We start from the raw sequence: 24,163 nt of genomic DNA, 5'->3' as shown, positions 1-24,163 counted from the left end.
AAGCCTCATTGTAATAGGCTCAAAAGTCCTTAAAGGTATTACAAGGGATAAATTCGAATTAATTTATCACATGACCACATGTCTGAAAGAATTCTCAACAGCAGCTACATTCAATGTGTTTAACACCATATTTAAAATCAATTCTTCTGCACTATAGTGTGACATTTTTGCATAGATCAGTAGCAAAGATGTTACAACATTCCCACAAAGGAACAATACAGTTGCATGTTTAGAAATTATCAGATATATTTTGTATTGGTTTGATAAAATATAATTTACAAGTTATAATTTTAAAACTATAATCAATGTCTTTCAAATAGCCTGCAGATCATTTTGCCATATGTTGCCGTTTTCCATTAATTCTCATAACCACGTGATCACATCTTTTTATCAGCGTTGTCACGTGATCGACATCCCCTATATCGATCCAGGTGCAATACGCGGTGGAAAGAACTCAAACTTTGATAGCGGCTTCTCTGTTTGCCAGGTGAGGAAGGTAAACGCCCCTATCTCAGTCCGGCGAAGATACATGGAGAGATAAGCCGGAAAACGAGTGAAACCGCCAAAACAGAGTTGTCGTCTGCCACGCGGACCTTAGTTCATAGGATCGTGAAAACTTTACTGAACTATATATTTATCATTGATAAAAGTCTATACACACGTATGTATTCAAATTTATAGTCTCTGTGACAAGGTGGTGGCTTTCTCATGGTGACTGGGTTTGACGTTTGCTTGATATAGAATGTAGCTTGTAGCAGGAACGACATAATGAATTGTATCCGTCATATGTCTATAGATGTACATAGCTTATCTATTTATGTCATTTTGTATAAATAAATATAGGTGCTGTGCAATAATGTAAGCATTGGTACACATCATATGTTTTTGTGTACATAAGTATACTGGAGTTTATAGAAATCAAGAGTACACTCTTCACAAGCATTTGTTAATTGCGACAAACATCATTTATAAGGTGTACATATTGATGGCTAAAGGGACATGTACTTTTATACGCCATCGCAATAAAGTTTTATATAAATCAATTCTCAATCAACTTTACGTGCGATTCGTATCCGTTTACCTAAAAATCGTGTTCTATAGTTTATGTACCTGAATTATGTGAGAGGAAGTTTTTTTTTTCTTGATTCTATCTCCTAGTTGAGATTCTTGTTTATTAAATAGGTTTAATTGAGATTCAATTTTGTAGGATCGCTTTAAAGTGTTAGATTTTAGGTTAAGTTTATATGGCCTAGTTATTCCTTTATATATATAAACCTTACCTAAATACATTTCATAGATATTTCACATTATTGATAAGAAATATTGACAAGACCTACGAATTATGATCACTTACAACTCCAAATAATCATCTGGTGAATAAGGACAGTGTGTGTGTGTGTGTGTTCATATAAATCGTCAGCAGTTTTAATTCCCTGTGTTTATGTATTACTTAAATATTACATGCAGTAGAAAGTTACCTGTTGTGCTACTTACATGTATATCGACTTGGTCACTTGCAGTAGTTATAAGTACTAAGTCTTGTTTCTGACAAAACTTGTACATCTTTATTTTATCCTGTGTGAATTTTGAAGTTTGTCATGCTTACTGTTATTTTCCCCTACTTTGATAAAATATCACCGTCCAAAGGAAAATATTAATGTTATTAATTTCCCTGACGCAAGTAAAAGGTGTGCATGAAATGCAATATCAACAATTACGCCGACTCGGCCAAATAATAAATGAGTGGATGGCTGTCAGATAAAAGCACGGCCAACAATGGATTCCAATATTGTCCACAAAGTCTGGTCCTTAATGAAGGGACCAGATCCATTGACGTTCACCGGGGCATCTAATATAGAAATAATTTACATGTTTACACCAGTCGAGTGCTTTGTTGTGATTTGGTTATACTCTCTGTTCCTGGTCTTTCCGACCTGTAAAACGCGTGTGTTTTATCAATTTTCAAGTAAAATTGCTAAACATTTGGTAGTTTGACTATTTTGTGGGTAACAATGGAGAAGATTTACGAAGAATGGTTATTACGGTAGTGAGATTAGTTAGGTTTAAGATTGGTAGTTAGTTAGAATACTCATTAAATATCCTTGCGTGTCATATCTCAACTTGTTGCCATCTATCATAAAAAGTATGTTTGGATATTCTATACACGATGTTTCATTCTAATTTTCCAATGGGTTTTAGTCTAGGAAATATCAGACCTCGTGTTCGACCTTATAATCTCTCTATCTCGAAGTAATTGTAAAGGACATTGATATACACTTATATCTATTTTGTTGAGTCATCCAATAGTGATAGAAGCCATGACGTTGGATATTTCAGGTTGATAAGCATACGAAGATTGGCGTTCAAATTGCTGGAAAATTAATATTAAAACATACTATTGGATAATCAATAACTTTAAAATTTAATTGCAGCGGTGTAATCATTTGACATTATATTGTTAGCAAAACAATTGGTTGACGTTTTAATTGCTAAAGAATGAATCGTTCGATTCTTTCAGTCAAGAAAACCAATAGCTTGACGCTCTCATTGCCAGAGAACCAAATGTTTAACGTTCTCATTTTCATTGAACCAATATGTTGATGTTCTGATTACAAGAGAAACAATCACTTGACGTTTTCATGTTTAGAGAACCAGTCATTTGACGTTCTTATCATAAGAGAACCAATAATTTGACGTTCTCATCGCTAGAGAATCAATAGTTTAATGTCCTGATTCCAAGAGAACCAATCAGTGGACGTTCTCGTGTCTAGAGAACCAATCGGTTGACGCTCGAATTACAAGAGAACCAATCAGTTGACGCTCTGGTGAAAAAAACCAATCAGTTGACGCTCTGATGACAAAAGAACCAATCAGTTGACGCACTGATGACAAGAGAACCAATCAGTTGACGCACTGATTACAAGAGAACCAATCAGTTGACGCACTGATTACAAGAGAACCAATCAGTTGACGCACTGATGACAAGAGAACCAATCAGTTGACGCACTGATTACAAGAGAACCAATCAGTTGACGCTCTGATGACAAAAGAACCAATCAGTTGACGCACTGATTACAAGAGAACCAATCAGTTGACACTGATTACAAGAGAACCAATCAGTTGACGCACTGATTACAAGAGAACCAATCAGTTGACGCTGATTACAAGAGAACCAATCAGTTGACGCACTGATTACAAGAGAACCAATCATTTTATGTTCTGATTTATTGATAGACTGGGCTGCCGGGTCAGTGGTTGCCTAAATTATTACTTTCTCTTTACTTTTTATTCATTTTAAGTAAAAAAAAAATATTTAAGATATACATAAATTTCCTATTCAAAAGTATACATCAATGTTCTGATATGTGATAACTAAGTCAAATGGGTACAATTTGCTAATGCGTTGTTGGATATATTCCTTGAATTTTAATATAAAATTCAACCGATGATAAAGTTTATCTTTAGATTAACGCTGGGATTAACACAATTACCGACCGACATTCTTGCAATTTATCTGCATCTGTCACTGATGTACACATAGTTACACATGTGTGTCTTATTAATTTTATCTGATACAAAGAATTTAAACTTATACAAGTGCAATAAACGCTATTTTATATATTAAAAAATTGATAAATCTTCTCGTGCAACTCAGAAATCGATTGAAGTGAGTCACAGGTAGGGAGAACAGCTGTGTGGGTTTCATTCAATTTGTCAATTCACTGAAACGTCACCGTAACGGCGCAGTCGTTAACAGTCAACTTCTGTACTTGTAAATTATATATACATGTAATTTTACTTGATTTTTATAGAAAACCAAAATCAAATGACCTTATGATAGAATTACTTCTTTAAGCCTAGCGGGTCTTTCCATATATTGTCAATTCACTGATATGTTCATTGTAATGATGCAGTCTTCTACCTTCAGATTTTGTCTTTGTAAATTATGTTTCTAGAAAACCAAAATCAAATGGCCTTTTGAGAATTGTTAGCCTGATTTCCCTTCATCAGTTTTCATTGGTCTTCTTAACTCTGGTCATTGTTCATATCCCAGAATTACGACATATCTCGAGAGACAAATGTCTTAGTCAAATTTTAAAAGCAAATGTTTTTTACGGACATAACGATTGCAGGTATTACAGAAAAATATTTTGCCCTCCTCAGCAATTTTTAAACCGATTGTAATAGTCATATTATACCAAAATGATGAATTTTGATGGTAGATTTTAAACATTTCGCCAAAATTATAATAAGGGGTAAATGTACATAGAATACATCATCCATCGGTACATGTTTGTTACCATTTGCGAATTTGACTCTCGACATGTCGCCATATTGGTCATATCTTACAATTTTCTTGTGTGGATCACCACACCTATTCAGTAAACCACGCGTATTGATCTGACCGTTGTTTAAAACACGTTGATCTTATTAAGACAATTGGAGTAAATTACTCCATTGATGTACTCCGTATTCGGTTATTGTTCCTTGTTGTATCCCATGTATATTGGACACATAAATATGTTCTAAGTGTTTAAAGATTATGATTAAAAATAAACGTGCCATTTTAACAACTTCCTCCAATAGTTTTGACTTGCTCGCTCTTTATTCCGGTTTGCAATTGTAGCTGCATGGAATCTTGTCAGAAATCATAAATTTATATTTATAGTGATTTATATGCTGTAAACTTTTGTCATATTGCCAGGCAACAATTGTTTAGAGTTAAAAAAAACCCAAATTGAACATAATCATACGAGGTTTAATGTACAAGTAATATTGATGGCGGAAGGTATCAAGCAAAATTCGATATTATTTTTATCTCATGATCTGTAGAGAATTGTACTTTAAGATTCCCAATTTTCAGTACAAACTTTCAGATATCTCATGCATTGGGATATGAAGAACATACAAATGTAGTTCTAACAATTTTTTCTCTTTTTTTTCTTCTTCTTAATTTTGACATATTAGGATACATATAGCAAACTTTTCTTAAAAGTAAACAAAAAATAACTCCAATATTTATTGAAAGGACTGGAAAATCATGGCAATTTTTAACTATATTTACCCACCTTAAACTAACACGTCTGTATAAAGGTGCAGAAAATGTTCAAATTTCAATGCAAAAATATTTTTGATATCTAATTTACTAAATAATAATCTATATCTTAAAACATCAAATTTGAAAGTTTAAGACAGACCTAATAGGTTATCTGATGACCATCAAGCTTCCGTGTAATATATAGAATTGACATATTTATGCTGATGATTAAGTTTGTTGTATTTTGAGCATAAGGACATGTCATTGATTAGGTGGCGAATTGGGATCATTTTCTTTGTAATCATTTTAACTATATTTATTTCAAATAGAATTAATTTGTATTTAGTGCATGTTTCACTCTGATCCAGGGTTTACAGTGTTCTACAGTATTTCATGACCCTTGTGTTCCTTTTTATCACTTTTGATTTCTTTCTCGAAAACTGTCTTTCTTGAAATCACAGATTTCGTTTAGATTTCTTCACACAGAACATTAACAACATTCTCAGATATCTTCTTTTTTTTTAAAATTTCTGCAGATTTCTACATAACGATGCTCACGTAAGAGTGCTGTGACGTCATGAGCCAAGACTTTGATGCTGCAGACCAGCTTTTTCAGATATGTGATTTAGACGGGTCTGGCTATGTCGACGAAGCCGAGCTCGCCCAGATCTGCAAGGAGCTGCCCGCTGAAGACCTTCACGAAATATTCCTGGAACTGGACAAGGATCAAGATGGACACATAAGTGTAGAGGAGTTCCGAAGGGGCTTCAAGGAGATCTACAATAATGTGAAGAAGCGGCGCCTGTCCAGTAAGACGGGTGATGAGAGGGCTCCCCAGAGCTGTTCTGTAGACGATGGAGTGCTGGACGAGTTTGTGGGGTCCCTTGACGATGGTCTGAAAGCGTTGTCATGGTGAGTAGGAACTCTGGTGTTCCCCCCCCCCCCCCCCCCCGCGGAAGGGTGAAGATCGGCAAAATCGTTTTGCCTTGTCTTCCTTTGTCTGCAAACTTTTTTTTCGATATAACTTTGGAACTGTATAGTAAAGTAAATCATTTATTGTATCTTGGCGTCAGGGTGTCCGATAGTTTATCACCACATGCTAATGATTGTGTCTCTTAGACAACAATTGCATTGAAATGTAAACTTCGGTTTGTTCGGTATATTCAAGATTAAGTCCTTTTCCGGATGTATTCAGATTATGATCAGAGACCACATTCTCGTCTTTTGTCCGTGATAAAAATATACATAATATAGATATATAAATATATTTATAAAACCTTGATCGATCTAGATCAAACAAACTCCATAGGGATCGGCATCGGACTGTGTGAAGTTCTTATAATCTAAAGTGAGTTGAATACATCAATATGATTCATATAATTATCTCAAATAGCATCTTATCTCTGACTGTGATAGAAGTCAGCAAAACCTTTCATATTTTGAAATTCATATTGAAATCACGTGTTATTGTTCCCCGCCATATCTTGGTGACACGTCTCTAATAGACAATATTTAAATCCACTTTAATTCCACAAATCAAGTTGAATTGCATTTAATTATTTGAGTGTTATTTACTCATAATACAGCAGACCCAATCACCAATTCTGGTGCAATGAATATAGAATCTTCCTTTAGTATTTCTCGAAGAACCTCGCGACTTCAAACCGGATCACGACTCAATATTACTAACTTACACTGATAAACATTTCACTGATGCAGCTATTCTAAAGAGCTAAATGAATTCAATTTATTAATATACCAAATGTTATATTCATCGAATAACAACAAAAAACATAATTGTGTATTTAGAATTTATAGCTTTGAGTTGTGCACTCTTTTTGTCAGCATAATTCGGTCATTCAATTGGCTCTTCCGATAATTGCACATTACTTGTAGAATAAGTCAGATATTTTGAAAAATAAACCATAATTGCGGAAACGGCATATCTTAGAAATACAATATCCACTTCGTTTTCTTCATTCTCAACATTCTTTTTTACTTATCAAAGTTTGAAGTACCAAATAAATTAAATTTACTACCCATGGCTTGAAACCACCTGAACATCTGTGATAATATAATTTTATCCCATTTTAACAGTCTATCATTCAGGAAAATTATGTGTACAAGTACACCCCCCCCCCCCAAAAAAAAATAGTAATAGAAGTTATCGATCCGTAATCATTTTGATAGGTGTTTGCATTCATGCATCTTTCTTCTCTTTTGGAGAGGTGTTTTTTAGTTATGCGTTTTCGGTTTGTTTGTTTTTTTCGCGGTCGGATTTTGATGCGTTACGAAGATTGAGTTTTAAGAATAATCTTGATTTAATGGTCTATAATGATGCTAATCCTTCCACAAGTAATAACAAAAGGCACTTTTTTTTACCATACATTACCCCGTATTGCTGTTAACTGTACACATGTTCATAACTAATGGACTATGATTAGTATTTCACGCCTTATTATGATAATCATAATAAAATAAGTCATTTATCTCTCTTAAGACCCTTTAATTTCTTCAAGAATTATTTTTTAAAATAATAACGGGGCTTCCAAGCATTAAGGATTATTCGATGAAATAGAATAGCGACCCCGGAGTTTATATAATCAGTGTCTTTGAGACGTATATCGTGATCTCTTGATCTTTATCTTGGTAGCGCTCTTAATCTAATGACCACTCTTCGGATCGAAGATTTTAGGTAAATTCTAAATTTCCCCGGGGTATCGATCACTAAAGAGGATTACATTTCCCACAGATTATAATTTAATGGTATACCTACCTAAGATAACACAGACGTGCCCTGTTATTAATTGATTGTCTCCCTTCTTCATCAATGAAATCTAAATCTTCAAAGATTTGCGTTTGCCTCAGGGCTATAAGGGGCCTTCAATTGAATAAAACCGTTTACGGCGGTTACGTTATTTAATTGCTTTTTCATTTTCCCCGCCATTCATAGGTCTCTGATTTCACGTGACTCGTTGATGGTCTGTAGGTGTCATAGTGCCTTTTGAATTTCCAATTAGAAGGTTGGATGAAAGCATCAAAAAATATTTTTACGTAATCAATAAAAGATTGTTAAATGAAACTGTTGCTTAGTGTTATTCATATACCGCTGTATGAATGGGGTTATGACCCCATATCTCAATCAACCTTCTCCTACAGCGAGAGAAATTTTAGGCATTTGTTTCAAAAAATTGAATATTCAGCGAAGAAAATTATGGAATATTTCGTACTGGTGTGGTTGGTATTGTTTCTTTAGTATTCATTTGGTGTGTTCATTTCTGGTGTGTTTAGTACATGTATTAGTGTGTTCGATAGTAATGCACTTCATTTTTTGTTGTTGATTGAAGTGATTAGTATTGGCTTGCTGTGTTCAGTATTGGTATGTTTAGGTTATGGTTTGTTCATTGGTATTGGTGAGTTCATTTTATGTGGTAAGATGTCAAACATTGAACAGTTTTTGGTTTTTGTTTGTTTGTTAATTTGTTAAAGAAACAATTTGACGCAATTTCTGAAACAATGAAAAGTAAGACCCCACCGACCTCTGACGGGATAACTTTGTATTACCCCCTCACTGGGGGTGGGGATGAACAACAGTTGTCAACCCTCTTGTTGCCGCCTTTGTTCATTAATGACTTTAATTATACTGATAATTTACGAGTAAGGGCTGGATCATAATGGACGGACCAATTATTTGTATTTCCCATATAAATTCAATAGGCATCTATATCTCAAAGCCCTGTCATTTAAAGTGTGTAAGTAGTGGCACTGAAAACAGGTAATGATCCACCGGGTAAATCTTAATTGACTGGATCAAGACTACCTATTATTGTCCTGGAACTTTTAGAATAAGTTTTGTCAACTTTCTGAATTTTATAAAGAGCTCAGAGAGGATTTGCAAGGACATTTGTTTGTTTAAGTTAAACTTCACTCAAAGGGCATTCTTAGATAGAGTCTTTAAAGATAAACGGCAAATAAGTACGATTTTATTCCCGATTGTGCATTTAGAGAATCTGGACGTTTTTCGTCACATTTGACTTAATTTTTGATATTTAAGAGCCCCGGGAAATGTTTAAATAATTTTTAAAGTCTGTTCGTGAGTCACGGTGCAATACTGATCCATAGTGCAGACGCGGACAGCTTAATTCCTCTCTGTATACACACCAAGCCGTCCGAGAAGTTGTTTAATTACTCAAGTAATTAGCACTACCTGCCATCCGATCAGAGCAGTACTTGTGTCACCTGCTTTAATTGAAGCTCCCATTTACTGAACGGTGACGCTGGTGTAGAGAAAAAAAACGGAAAGAAAAGTAACGAAGCATGCAGTCGATAAGTCCGTGACAGACGGCGTGTACCTATCTCCGTTACCTGTTTTTTTTTTAAACTTATAGCTGGGGAATTTAATATCTTCATACGTGGCATAGGTAGATACTCACACAGGATAAACAGTCGGACAGGTGAAAGCGAGATTTATCTCCATAAGTTTCCAAGACACTCCAGTTTTGCCGGGGACGCTTCATTCATGGATGACTCTTAAGATGGATGAGGGGGGATAAGTTTTGGATACATACCTGGATGCCAGAGCTGTATTTTACCTGTCCTGTCAATATTTACATCTGAGATCGTGGTCTGTAATAATCTGTAATGAACTAATAATGGTTCTGTAAAGCAAGATAAAGTTAAGCCTTTGTCTGTTATAAAACGGAGCAACAATTTGATTCTTGGAAAATGTGAAACTGGGCAAGTTAAGAAAAATTCTTAGTCATGGTGTGAAGAAGATCATAAAGAGAAGAAGGGTGACGAAGAACTTCATTGTACGTACGTCTGTTAGTGTCAAACATCATCGAAGGCATTGCGAAATAATTGGTAAACAATTAAAAGTATTACCGATTTAAACCGCCGGATTACAATGCTACAAATATCCCCGGATTTCTCCGGGCACGGACAAGGGAGCGAGTCGTACACACGGGAGTCGTTCCGGGAAATCGCCGAAAAGATGAACCTGTCCAGTGAGGAGCTAGATATCATGTTCACGGCCCTGGACAGTGACGGGGATGGAATCATCACTCACAGTGACCTGATCTGTGAATCCCCCCGCCTGAACAGTACCCCGGTCCATCGTAAACCCGACACGTCCGAGAACTACAAACACCCTTTTAAAGACATTGCCTCGGATTTCAGAGTTTTGTCCACGGAATGGTTAGTGAAGTTAATTGCTCGATCTTAGAAGTTTTACTCGTGGAATTTTAGGAAACAACAAAGTATGGCATGGGTTATTTTGTAAAAAGATAAAGAAATGATTTTATCTTAAGGGATATTTCATGGTTCCCATGGATCCAAATTACAATTTACCAAAAAGGAACGTGGGAAATAGATCTTAAACTTGGTTTTTGTGTATTTTAATTGTTTCTTATTCATATTTACATGCTCATTTTATATATTCAAGCGCATAAAAATCTTCTTAATCTTTTTAAAATGAAAAAAAAGGAAACCGGATGCTTTTCACTGCTGATTTTATTCAAACCTACACATTTGGATATCAAATTGTAACTTGTACCAAGTTGCACATGGATGTATGAATGGGGATTAACGATTAACATCGAGATCGTAATCTGTACGTGTAATCACATTAATACACCAACAAGAGTCATTGGAGGACAGCATTACACGACTCTTAGTGACCCACTTACGCGATTAAATCGCCGGAATCAGAATTTCTCAGGTCATTTATGAAATGTGTCGGAATGTGCCTTATTGTATTGTAAAATACTTTGCTGACGTAATAATCAACATGGTATTATTTTGATGGTGGGATTAATATTTTATTGTATGAACATATGACTTCTGTATGCACACAATACATATTATTAAGTGCATACTAGGCACATCCATATGTTTCAGACTTACATGTTTGGATACATAGATAAAATGAGCTAATTCCGTATGAATCTTTCTGTACTTCTACACTCTCGTGCAACAACTAGCTTAGTATAAGTACTTTACTTACAGTACATGTTACTACATTTATGTTTCTGACCTTGTTTGACTTTGACCTTTCAGCCAGGAACAAGTTTGTGACCTCTATCAACAGCTGCACGCCTCGGATCAGCCCGATCTACTACAGAACTTCGAGTCCATCATCCTGGGCGTCCTAAAGGATGTACGATTCTATCAGCTGGAAAACGAACGGCTGGAAAAGTCCTTCAAAAGGTGACTTTGAAAACTTGATCTAGCAAGAACATTATTCACACTCTTGTTACATCTGTATATTTTAATAAGAGGGAGCTCAAACCATCAGAATCTAGATATATATATTTATTTAAAGTAATGCTATTTTTCGGGCGCCTGTAAAGTGCGAAACCAATCGAAACGAAACGAAATCAATCGAAACGAAACGAAACCAAAAATCGAAACGAAACGAAACGGAATTTAAAGAAAACTAATATCAATTTTGACTACATAAAAGTGAAAATAAATTCATTGAAATAAATTTTTGAACCCTAAAATATAACTACCTGTATGTTTCAGATTGGCGCTGTAAATTTTTAAGCCGATTATCCGAAATTTGCAAAAATTATATAATTATGTAAATAAGTGATGTACATTCCTATACTTTTTAATGTTTCTTATTTGTTTCATTAAAAGATAAAAATGATATTCAGACGTTTTGAGAGAGAGAGAGAGAGAGAGAGAGAGAGAGAGAGAGAGAGAGAGAGAGAGAGAGATTAAAACTTATCAGCGACATCATATAGCAAAGTATATATGCAAGTTTTGGAAGAGAGAGATAGAGATATAATGTTGATACTGAAGGGGACATTCTAACAACAATTTTCTTTCTATCGATTTGAAATATTGTAAAAATGAAACGATCGAATACAATGTGATTTATAGCATACTGGTTGGTTACCAGTTTCTAACATATAATAAGAAAGTATAGCATGAATTCGGATGTCGTAGTTTGACAAAATTAAAGTGCAATATAAAGAGGTTTTTTACCTGTTCTCTTTCTCTCCCTTTCACACGCAAACACAATGTATTTGAATCATTTTTACAATATTTCATATCGATATAATAAAAAATCGTGTAGTTGGAATGTCTCCGTAACTACTGTAAACGCACTATATTTAGGATGTACAATATTAGGCGGAATATAGATTTTCAACAAGTTAGCATGGATTTGATTTAGAGCATTTCTGAATTTACCTTTTTATCTACATATATATTTTACATTTGGCAATGTACTTGATTTTGCGGACGCCGTTTTCCGCCAAAAACGCAAAATAGAATACATAGCCAAAGGGGTAAAGACAGTTTTAGAATACGTTTACAGTATAATCATCTTTATATTGCAAGTTAATTTTGTCAAATTACGACGTCCAAATTCATGCTATACATATTACAACAATTCTTATTATATGTTAGAAACTGGTAACCAACCAGTATGCTCTAAATCACATTGTATTCGATCGTTTCGTTTTTACAATATTTCAAATCGACAGAAATATCATGGAGTGAAATTTGAGTAACTGTTATCTATTCATAAATATACCTTTCCCTTTGTACAAGACAATAATTCACTTCAGTTATAATTGCTTAATTACTTTATTAACTCTTACACCTCACCTTTGATTTAATTGACTCACTCATATTAAAGTTTTACTCTATGACATATGTCACTCGTGCTTAAGTGCTAATTTCTATTGTTTTCAATTCTTATTTATATTGTGTTATACACCATTGTCGGAGAGAGAGGGATTAGGTTTCGGATTGTTCGGGTGTAGTTTTTGGATTCCCAGAAATCACCCATACCGACCTAAAGTTCAAATAAAGTGCTTTTTACCATCTAAAGCATTTTAGTTTTATTGTCGCCGGATATATAGAATCACCTTATTTTCCCCGGTGATAGTTTGGTGGAGATATCCTAAGGGTATTTTACCCGGGACTGCTACATATACTTTGTAGCAGTTAGATCCTGCGTACCAGCAACCGAGCGAGTTTCCAAGAGCATCATCAAACGACGATAATACAACCTAAGAGCAGAAGATTCAACCGCCTTTTACGACCATATACCAACGTCGCTGCTTTTCGAGTTTTGGACATCCCAGGACTTGCACGGACATACTCTACGCCTGGATTCCATCCAGCATGTAACAAGAGATGGATGACGTCATCCTGCGAACACTTGTTCTCGTTCTGTGTGTTTCGTGTGTGGATTTCTTTGCCATTATGCTAATATGTTCTTTTAAGCGACCGATTTATTGCATTCGAATCCTAGGAAAATTTTCCTGGTGTGGCGACCGACGACAAAGGTTCGTTTTAAATATGGTTCAGCCCAGAATGCCGTGTTGCAGTTGTGGATCTCCGCAATGTAGAACACATTTTGCATATTCCGGCCAAGACCTAAGCAAACGACGCTGAGATACAGACCGCACATTCCCTACAAATCATTCCGATGATCTTTTAGACGAGGACGTCTCATTTTTCCAAGCTCGAGGGAATTATCATGGAGTGAAATTTGAGTAACTGTTATCTATTCATAAATATACCTTTCCCTTTGTACAAGACAATAATTCACTTCAGTTATAATTGCTTAATTACTTTATTAACTCTTACACCTCACCTTTGATTTAATTGACTCACTCATATTAAAGTTTTACTCTATGACATATGTCACTCGTGCTTAAGTGCTAATTTCTATTGTTTTCAATTCTTATTTATATTGTGTTATACACCATTGTCGGAGAGAGAGGGATTAGGTTTCGGATTGTTCGGGTGTAGTTTTTGGATTCCCAGAAATCACCCATACCGACCTAAAGTTCAAATAAAGTGCTTTTTACCATCTAAAGCATTTTAGTTTTATTGTCGCCGGATATATAGAAACGCCATATTTTCCCCGGTGATAGAAAGAAAATTGATGTTAGAATGTCCCCTTTAGTATCATCATCATATCTCTATCTCTCTCTTTCTTTCTTTCTCTCTCTCCCAAACTTGCGTATATACTTTGCTATATGATGTCACTGATAAGTTTTAAGGCATCTCTCTCTCTCTCTCTCTCTCTCTCTCTCTCTCAAAACGTCTGAATATCTTTTTAATCATTTAATGAAACAAATTAGAAACATTAAAAGGTATAGGAATGTACATCACTTATTTACATAATTATATAATTTTTGCAAATTTCGGATAATCGGCTTCAAAATTAACAGCGCCAATCTGAAACATACAGGTAGTTGTATTTTAGGGTTCAAAAATTTATTTCAATGAATTTATTTTCACTTTTATGTAGTCAAAATTGATATTAGTTTTCTTTAAATTCCGTTTCGTTTCGTTTCGATTTTTGGTTTCGTTTCGTTTGATTTCGTTTCGTTTCGATTGATTTCGTTTCGTTTCGTTTCGATTGGTTTCGTTTCGTTTCGTTTGATTTCGTTTCGTTTCGTTTCGTTTCGATTTCGTTTCGCACTTTACAGGCGCCCCTATTTTTCAAACACAATATTTATGAAGATCATAGAAGTATAACAATTTCGTCCCATTAAAAGGAATTTTTTTCTTCTAGAAAGTGCATTTAAATCCCCTGGTTTCGTTAACATTCCTTCATATCAGTCTCCTCTACATCGGCATAAATCATGATAAAAAAAAGTTTAATTTAAATGCAATTTTTAAACCGTCTATACTTGCGACAAACTAATCCTGTTTTCGGGCGAGAATGAAATTCAATTAAAGATGAATGATGCATTTACACATGTACCAAACATATATTTCAAAGTTTTGAATTTGTTTATTAAAAAAAACTTGGATGAACAAATCATCACATCGTCATTATACAGCGATCTCTATAAATTTTAATTTCAGAAGACAAAATTAAAATGTATAGAAAGAAACGTGAAATGTATCTAATAGCACTTTCGAATGCACGTGACAGACTCAAGAACTATTTCGGGGGCTTGATTTCCCGTTATCAAAGAGAAAGAGAAATTTTTTAGACGGTATAATGGAGTCTTATAATGACCACCACCCCTTAATCCGACGGCTTCTTTCTCCGTTATCAAAGAGAAAGAGCATAAGGAAGCCTATATATGTATAGGACTCAGGACTATCAGGTCAGTTAGAGTGTATAGGAACTCCGTACAAGAGGCATTACACTTCTATCAGACCAGTTATAGCCTATAGAAAAGAACGTAAAATAAGTTAGGACTCCTATCTGACCAGTAAAAGTGTATAGGGACGCACTTACATTAAGTTTAGGACTCCTATCTGATCAGTTAGGATGTATAGAAACGTACGTACAATAGGTGTAGGACTCCTACATGTATCAGATAAGTTAGGATGTATAGAAACGTACGTACAATAGGTGTAGGACTCCTATCAGATCAGTTAGGATGTATAGAAACGCATGTACAATAGGTGTAGGACTCCTATCAGATCAGTTAGGATGTATAGAAACGCATGTACAATAAGTGTAGGACTCCTATCAGATCAGTTAGGATGTATAGAAACGCACGTACAATAAGTGTAGGACTCCTATCAGATCAGTTAGGATGTATAGAAACGCACGTACAATAAGTGTAGAAGGACTCCCATTAATTGGACTGCTTGGTTTCCTGTTAACAGAGAGAAGGAGCAACAGGAGCGACATCTCCGTGAGCTGGAGGATGAGATGGACAAGGAGATCCAGAAGTTGGAGGAGGCCTTCAAGGCAAAGGTAGGCGGCCAACAGGACACCCCTCCCCCTAACCTGAACGGCGGCCCTCGTACCTCACCCCGCTAACTACCTCAATGTAAATCTAGGCGCATCGCATATCCAATCTCTACCAACTACCCCCACAAAGTAAAGGTATAGCCTCAACCAATTTATACGCCACACAAAGGTAGGAGGTCAATACCCCCCCCCCCCCTTCAACCCACCACCCTAAAAAACTCATCCCTAACTGACCGTATATATGGAAAAAGCTAACAATTTTAAATAGAACAGATATTATTATGCAGTGACATTGCAAATTTTTGTAACTTAGTAAGCAATGAAATGCAGAAGTTGGCGGAGGCGGAGGCACCATTGACAAAGGTACGCCAGTCCACTGGTGCTGAGAAAGTAATACATTTGATTAAAAAGTTAATGATCAAATGGTGTCCTCCCCCATATTTGTTTACAACAAGAACAATATCAATGGTTGTCTCTTCAGGCAAAATATACGTCCTTTTATGAACACCAGCGTGACTCTTGCTGTCAATCGGTAAAGATCTCATCAGTGCAGTCAACGGCCACTGGTCTCTTACGCCCACGGTTATAACTCGGTAAAAACGGTCAAGCTTTACATTGCATGTACATACCCCCGGAAAGAAAACAATACACATAAAGCGATAACGATCGATACACTGGAAACATTGTGCGCAAAATAATTGTATAATACTGTTGATCTAAATTGTTGGTGTGGTAACAGATTTCGTCTGAATCACAATAGAAATTTTCTGAGCCCGGTAGATCGAAGCTCCCTCAAACGTATTTGCATATTTTCAAAATGGATTTTTCGCTATAGTTTGAGTAGGCGTCAGGTTGGTGTAAGTTTGCTCTGTGGGTAACCATGATTTACACGCATGTCTTTATATCAGACAATGTACAGGAATAACGTCTGTTGTCATCTGACGATGAGACAGTGTAAATACACATTGCAACACTAAGTAGTTACTAAACCCCCCCCCCCCCCCCCACGAATGGTTGGAATGAAAAAAGGAAAAAAAAAAGTATTTAAAAAATGTAAAAATCTTAATCAGAAACAGCAAAGTCGTCGCCTTAAGTTTTAGATAACTAAAACTGTTGTCATTGTGTTACGTCCATAAACACAACCCTTTTTTTTATCACTGGGTGAACTGAATATTTTGCACTTTTGCGTCTCACACTACCACCAACATTGGAGAGAGAGAGAGAGAGAGAGAGAGAGAGAGAGAGAGAGAGAGAGAGAGAGAGAGAGAGTTATGGTTGTGTAGTCTGTACTATGACCATACTCTCTTTATTTAGGAAGAGGAAAGAATTGCAACAGAGAAAGCCGAGCTTAGAAAAGAAGTAGACAACGAGATAAAAACCCTTCAACAGAATCTGACCAAATTACAGGAGGTAAACTCAAATCAAATCAACAAGTTATCATAAAAAAATTAGAACCATGTGAACAAGTCCTTGGACTTTCAGTTTGATGTAACTATCTATTTTTTGCGTCAAAGCAAGTTAAAATGACGCGGATTCGATTGCGTAGCCTTACCTCAAAAGCCTGACAAATCTTGTTGATTTCAAAGAGCCATGACTGAGTGGCCTACAATGAAATAGACAGGCCTACGTCACAATGCTGTTTGACACAACTACCCAAAGTCCAAGCTCCTGTTAAAATGGTTCTAATAGTTAGCTTATACTTTATTTACCAATTTTATCTTCGCCAAAATTGACGAACATAAATTTAAGTAATTTTCACGTTCTCAAAGGATAAATCGGACCCCCGGGGATCCGAGCTGGAGGAACAAGTCAACAACGTGAAGTTAAAGCTAGACGAATTAACGGTAGAGAACAGGCGCCTGCGCAGTGAGCTGACAGACGCACAGACAAACCTGGCGCTGGTCCGAAGCGAGCTGGCCACCGTGAGACAGCAGCACAAGGACAAGTGTCAGGAGCTCTCCATGTGAGTCCTACAGCTATACAGACTCAAACTAGTCTCATATACAAACTTAAGTTCACTTGCATAGACTTAACCTATTCAATGATGTAAACTCATAAGCAAATGTATTCCATAATATTGTACACTAATATGCAGTTCTCAGTACACCCTTAAGTTTGCTCAATCACTTAAGTTCTATCTTATCCGATTCACTTGTGCACAAACTTGAGTTAATGTATTTACTTATGTAATAACTTTAGTCTATTTACTCACATAAGTTTACTTTCTAGAATTTTACTTTTATATACACTTTGGTATATCTATTATTCATTTACAAAAATAATTCACCAACTGATGTGAATATTCAGTATCGAATAAAAACAATCATTTGAATAGATCATTTATCATATTTCTCTTCAGGGAAAAGCAAACTGTTATGGATTATATCAAAGAGCAAGACAACTTAACGAGGCAACTCCATCTGTTACAGTAAGTATATAGTATAAAAACTTCTTCAAAAACAGCGATGAGAAAATTTGATTTGATGCAGAACAGTGTCTATATCTAATGTAGGGTGAAGAGTTAATGTTTTTGCTTTCTTTGCAGTGATGCTAACAAACAGCTGCACGACACAAATGACGACCTCAGACTTGCCATTGAGAGCAGACGACAGGGACACAGACCGTCTGTGGCTGTAAGTAGGTCAACAAAACATAAGTAGGTCACTAAAACACACAAGCTGTTAGTGGCTGTAAGTAGGTCAACAAATAATACAGACTGTTGCTGTAAACTATATGTAAACCTACCAATGAATATGTTTAAAATGATGCTTTACAGATAACTGACCAAACATTGTGCTTAAAATATAGCTCCTTTAAACTTCAGACCCATTACTTTGCTACATGAAGGTACATGTATTGATGATGCTGTACCGCTAAAGACATATAAATGTACAATAGTGCTGTAAAATTTCAAACAATACAGACCTATCACTGTGCTGTAAATGAAGTTTTCTCTTAATTCTGACCTACATTTATCACTGTTGTCTGTTACAGAGTGCCACCAGCTCCACGCCCAACACATGCGGCAAGGACCGGCGGGGCTCGGTGATGAGTGAGTACTTCCTGGGACACCGATCAGGGACTCCCTCGTGAGTTATTAATCTCATCATCAACCGCAGATATTTACTCTTATATTTATACAGAACATGTATTTTAAATTACGACAAAGTAACACAAATTCACATAAAAGATATAGTACTGAAACCATATGTAGGTGTTCAATGTTAAAGGGATTAGGGTTTGTTGCACCTACCTGTGACTTTAAACGAACGTTTTCTTCTCAAACTTACATGTAATATGTCTGTTTCAAGGATTCGTTCCTGTAACCTGAGCCCCGCGTCATCAGTGGTAGAGGAGCCGATATCTCGACAACTATCCGTCAGTAACTCGTCCTACTCACCCCGACATTTCCCTGGCAGACTGCCAAGAGACGAGACCTGTGAAGAGGACAACATAGCGGATGACTTAGGTGAGCAAATTGATGACAGAATTAATGAAGAGTATCATCAGATGAAATTAAGAACATGTACATCAACTAATTCCAGTTATTTCTATCTCATCAGTTGTTCTATATAATCCATCTTGTTTAAATTTTGTAAAATATAACAAGCTCATTGGTGGATTTAATTAAATGAAAAGATTTTTTGTTTCATTTTTTCGCAGAAGTATTTCCATGGATCGTTCACGTGTATTGTTCTACAACAATCTTCGTAATATTGTTGTTGTTACATGTTGTACATTTTCCTTTCTTCTAGTTCTTCGCCTTTCCACAGCTTTTTATCTTGTATATCCACATCTCCAGGGTAATAAAGTGTCACGTGATTGTAGTTTGTCTTAGTCACGTGGCCTTAAAAAGGCATTGCCCCTTATCTTTTAAACCCCTCACAGAAACTTCCAACTTCTTCGCAAAATGAACATGACTTATTGTATCCACCATGTCTTGTGCACAAACAACAGCAAGCCTAATGTTTACACACAGGTTTTCTGAATGAAGAAACCAGTTTTACATGATGTATATGTACATTATTATTTATTGTCTAAGTTCACGCGAAACACGTTTGTCTGAGCATGTGCGCAATTTTAGCACGGTTTACGTTGACACACCTATCAGTTGGTATTGTGTATTTGTACATATAATCCGGTCTTTTTATTTTTGACTTTTCAAAGATTGTTCGCGAAGAAATAACCATAGAAAAAATATATCATTAGCTGTATGATAGGACACTATAAAACGAATACTACCATTCAAAAATGCAATAGATATAAGTTAATGATTTTCTCAACTGAATAAAACTAATAAATAACTTATTTTTAAATGAAGATTAATACTGTATACAAAACTAAAACATTTTAATGCCTCAAAATCTGCAATAAGAATGTCAATAAGACTGTATCTTGTATACAAATGTTTATAATAGACAAAGTAAACATCCGCACGATATTTTTAAAGGATTTAAAATCTTACGAATTCTTGGGTTTAATCTATCAATTGGCGTAAACAATATCATCTTTGGATTTATTTTGTACCTATTAAATACAATGACAAGGCGATCCATTCTACAGAGTTGTCTCCCCATAAAACACGTGCTCTTACTTCCTCGTTCTATTGCAGACAGCGGTCACTCCACTCTGAGGGAACACAACGACCTCGACACCGAGTCCGAGGCTCACTATGACGACGATCTCTACCGACACCGGATGTTCACTCCCAAACCTCCGGCCAACAGACTGGTAGAGGAGACTGATGTGAGTACCATTTGGTTGAAGTGGAAAGAGTATCTTGTCAAAAAAAAACCCGTACACTAATTCAGTTCAAAATGTTGCAATTCTAGCTTTCAAATAGCAATTAAAAACAAATATAAAAAATCAAAATGACAAAATTGTAGGTTTGATTTTGCTAAATATATTTACAATAGATGTTCAATCTGGTTTAACACTGGCTGCATATCAATGTCGGCAATATTTGTTCAAAGGGTGAATAATGAGATAAAGGATCCTTTACTCTTCGCATAAACTATCTACAAAGACGCGAAAAATGACACAAAGTCGACTTTTGACTTTGAGAAAATCTAGTTACTTAACCGTTATAAAGGAAAATGGAATAAATATTTCATGTGCTTGTCTTCTTATTAAAAGGAACCGGAATCTCATGATGAAACCGAGGCTGAGTCGGTGTTCCCCAATGACAATCGAGCGCTGCAGCTGCAAACTCGGCTAGGTGCACCAAGCATCAGATCTTCTCGTGCCAGTCTCAGATCTCGCGAGAGCAGAAACAGTCGTCTTCGTCGAATGACAGCAAGCCAAGAGGTAAATTCGAATTCCATCGAGATCGGCCCTCCCTCCTTTTGAGATCGACCCTCCCGCCTTTTCAGACAAATGAAATTTAAATCCGTATTTTCTGTCGAGTACCAAAATTTGGTAAATCCGAGGTCGTAGGCATCACATGGCATTTTGGTTTTCTTTTCAGTCCATTGGCTCTTCCAAAGCCTCCCGGGACCCAGAAAGGATGTACAAGATCGTGCTGGCCGGGGATGCAGCCGTGGGCAAATCCAGCTTCATCATGAGACTGTGCAAAGGAAAATTTGTTCCCAACCTCAGCTCAACATTAGGTACATGCGCATTCCCTTCAAAATGAAAGAACGTTGAATATAAAAATATCCATATTTATTCGATCTATGTCTTTGAATCAATCAAAGTCTTTTTGTTTGAATTGCAGGCGTTGATTTTCAAACAAAGGTTTTGGAGGTTGACGGGAGAACCATTGCCTTGCAGTTGTGGGATACCGCTGGCCAAGAGAGGTAACTCGCCGCCGCTTAGTTAACTACTATGTGATGTATATTGTATAATTGAATACACCTTATATATTCTGACTTTTTCGACCAATAGAGACTTTGTTCTGTTTACAGATTTAGAAGCATAGCCAAGTCGTACTTCCGTCGGGCGGACGGTGTCCTCCTGCTGTACGACTGTTCCTACGAACGATCGTTCATGAGTGTCAGGGAGTGGGTGGATTCCATAGAGGTAAGACCCTGTCATAAAATAAAATAATACTGAGGTGTTGCTGGGACATTCATTTGTTTTTTTTACTTTAAAAAGTACTTTTAGCGTAGCTATTTTAATAAAAATGGGTATCAGTCCTCACCTTTTAGGGAATATGAACGTCATTCAAAACACAATATATTATTAATAAAAAATACTTTTTTACATTTTGAATGCGTTTTATCTATTTATTAAATTAAACACGATTTTACAGGAAGGAGCCCAGAAGAAGGTTCCCATCATGCTGTGCGGTAACAAGTCGGATCTGAGAGAGGAGGCGGAAAAACAGGGCCGAAAAGTGGTCAACTTTGAGGAGGGGCAAAGACTGGCCAGGGTAGGGGATTTGTTAATAATGTCTGGGGTTAATATTGTTCACCCTTGAATTTGATAGCTTACTAATGTTGAGTTTATGTTTATTTCAAGGAGTTTGAAGGTCTGTTCATAGAAACCAGTGCTAAAGAGGGCTCCAATATAGTTGACGCAGTGACGGAACTTTCTAGGTAGGGCTTTGCTTTGTCTGTTTGTTAATTATGTTTTTCAAGACTTATTGTTTGAATTATGTTTTTCATTACGCTGCTAGTACTTTGTTTCATACTTTATTATTTATTTCTTATGATAATCATATAATTATTGATTTGATTGTGAATGTAAATGTTTTAGTTCTGCGACAAAATATTTTCCTTCTTTAAATGGGTGTATGTTTTCTTTTAAAAACTTTTTAATACCCGTTTTTAAGCCTGCATTCATTATTTTCCCTTTATTCCCTATCTTCGTTCATAAATCATTTGTATTTGGTATCTAGTTTTATTTTTCGTTTTCCAACCCTCTCTTTGGTTTTTGATGTTGTACATGCATGCTTTACCCGAATTCTGACATCCCGCCCTAATCTGCTTTTCAGACTTCTCATGGCTAGCGAAGATTTTGAGCTTGTGACTTCCGGATTGCAACTAAAGACCGAAAGTGCAAAGAAAAAATCATCCTTTTGTTGTGGTTCATAAAAAATCACAAACCCCGCCCTCTTGCGGTGACAAGTGGTTCTCTCATAGGACGGAGAGTTCCTTCCCTTTGTTACAGCTTGTCATTTTTAACCATTTCAGACTTCTTGCATCTAACGAAGATTTAGAAGTGGAGGCCTCAGGGCTCCAGCTACACGACCCCAACTATGACCCCAGCAAAAGAATTAACTGCTGTGGAAGATCTTCTTGAAAACTTTAAATTAAACCCCGAAAATCCACCTGATAGATAGTATCAGGGGTGAAGGGAATGGTAATTCTTGGAAATAAAGGGGTTTTTGACGTTTTTTGCAGACTTTTAACTACGAACGAGGATTTAGAAGTGAAAACCTCCGGTCTGCAGCTCCATAACGGAAACATGAAGGGAAAGTCTTCATGCTGCGGATCGTAATGGTTAACAATGCACTGTCCCGTCATCATTTCATTGTTTTATGTGGTTATATGAGGAACAAGCACGCTTATATAATGTATCAGGGCTATGCTTTTATTTACACTTTTCATTGTCCATGTTAATTTGTACATTTTTAATTTATTTTGTGCATTTTGTGATGTTGATAGCTATATCTCAAGTTTTATACATTTCAAAACATTTTTACATATCCTTTTAAAAATCTTATCATTGTTTTACATGTTTAGAAATCAGGTAAACATCCATGATTTATCTGTTATTATGTGCAATAGTTTAATAATGGTAGTCAGAATTACATGTAGATAGATTTGTTTTATTGTTGTCAAGGAGAGTTCGATGCATATGAAATGAAGTATTCGCTTTCGACATTTCGTATAATGTGAACAGGTTTTCGCACTCCCCAAGATTGGACTTTCGTGTTCGAAAAATTCATCATTTTTCAGTTTATGATTTACAATTTGGTATTTTCATAGACACCGTCAGGTGTGATAATAAGATACGTTTATTTGTATACTGAAACAAGAAAAATGACAGATGACCAGTGCAATGAAGTAGACAATGTTTCAAACACCTCTAAAAGTTTTATGTTTTAAATAGTATTTTATTGCACCACGTGTTTAGAAGCAATTTCATTTTCAAACCTTTACAATAATTCGCCGTTCCAAAGAATAATTAATTTTCTCCTAAAATTCATTAGCTACATTTTAAAAATTATGAGGAAGAAATCTGTATCCATTGAACTAGATCTTAGCCTGGACACATTGTCTTGCATAGTCCCATAATATATAGGATAATAGTGACTGCATACGGCAGACTTTCGAACATAGCAGAGTAACTTTTTACTGCGCTCTCAATTCATGTATGATATTCCCACTGTCTAGTCTCGCACCTTGTTTTTTATGCTGGTATTTAGTTGTTGAAGCAGAATATTAGCTTTTGTTAAGTTTTTTCTTTGGAATAAAAAATGAAACGTG

General features: G+C 35.9%; 1 protein-coding gene across 4 annotated transcripts; it reads left to right on the top strand.

Annotated features, from left to right (window-relative positions):
- Positions 1–419: 419 nt before the first annotated feature.
- On the top strand, positions 420–24,163 carry LOC128185941 (ras and EF-hand domain-containing protein homolog). Of its 4 annotated transcripts, none has more exons than XM_052855656.1 (18): positions 420–661; positions 5,575–5,950; positions 11,096–11,245; positions 15,641–15,731; positions 17,043–17,138; positions 17,498–17,691; positions 18,088–18,156; positions 18,274–18,361; positions 18,723–18,817; positions 19,040–19,197; positions 20,341–20,474; positions 20,865–21,035; positions 21,196–21,337; positions 21,445–21,526; positions 21,635–21,749; positions 21,982–22,101; positions 22,191–22,267; positions 22,865–24,163. In XM_052855656.1, the coding sequence occupies exons 2-18, from the start codon at positions 5,616–5,618 to the stop codon at positions 22,971–22,973; spliced, it is 2,226 nt and encodes a 741-aa protein (XP_052711616.1). In that variant the 5' UTR covers positions 420–661; positions 5,575–5,615; the 3' UTR covers positions 22,974–24,163. The 4 variants fall into 4 exon arrangements, with proteins under 4 accessions (XP_052711616.1, XP_052711631.1, XP_052711623.1 ...); XM_052855671.1 differs by having other exon boundaries at positions 421–661; positions 23,075–24,163; XM_052855663.1 differs by having other exon boundaries at positions 421–661; positions 22,666–24,163.

The sequence above is a fragment of the Crassostrea angulata genome, chromosome 1, assembly GCF_025612915.1.
Source record: "Crassostrea angulata isolate pt1a10 chromosome 1, ASM2561291v2, whole genome shotgun sequence".
Lineage (NCBI taxonomy): Eukaryota > Metazoa > Mollusca > Bivalvia > Ostreida > Ostreidae > Magallana > Magallana angulata.
The sequence above is the reverse complement of the archived record's forward strand: the minus strand, read 5'-3'. Positions and strand labels throughout refer to the sequence as shown.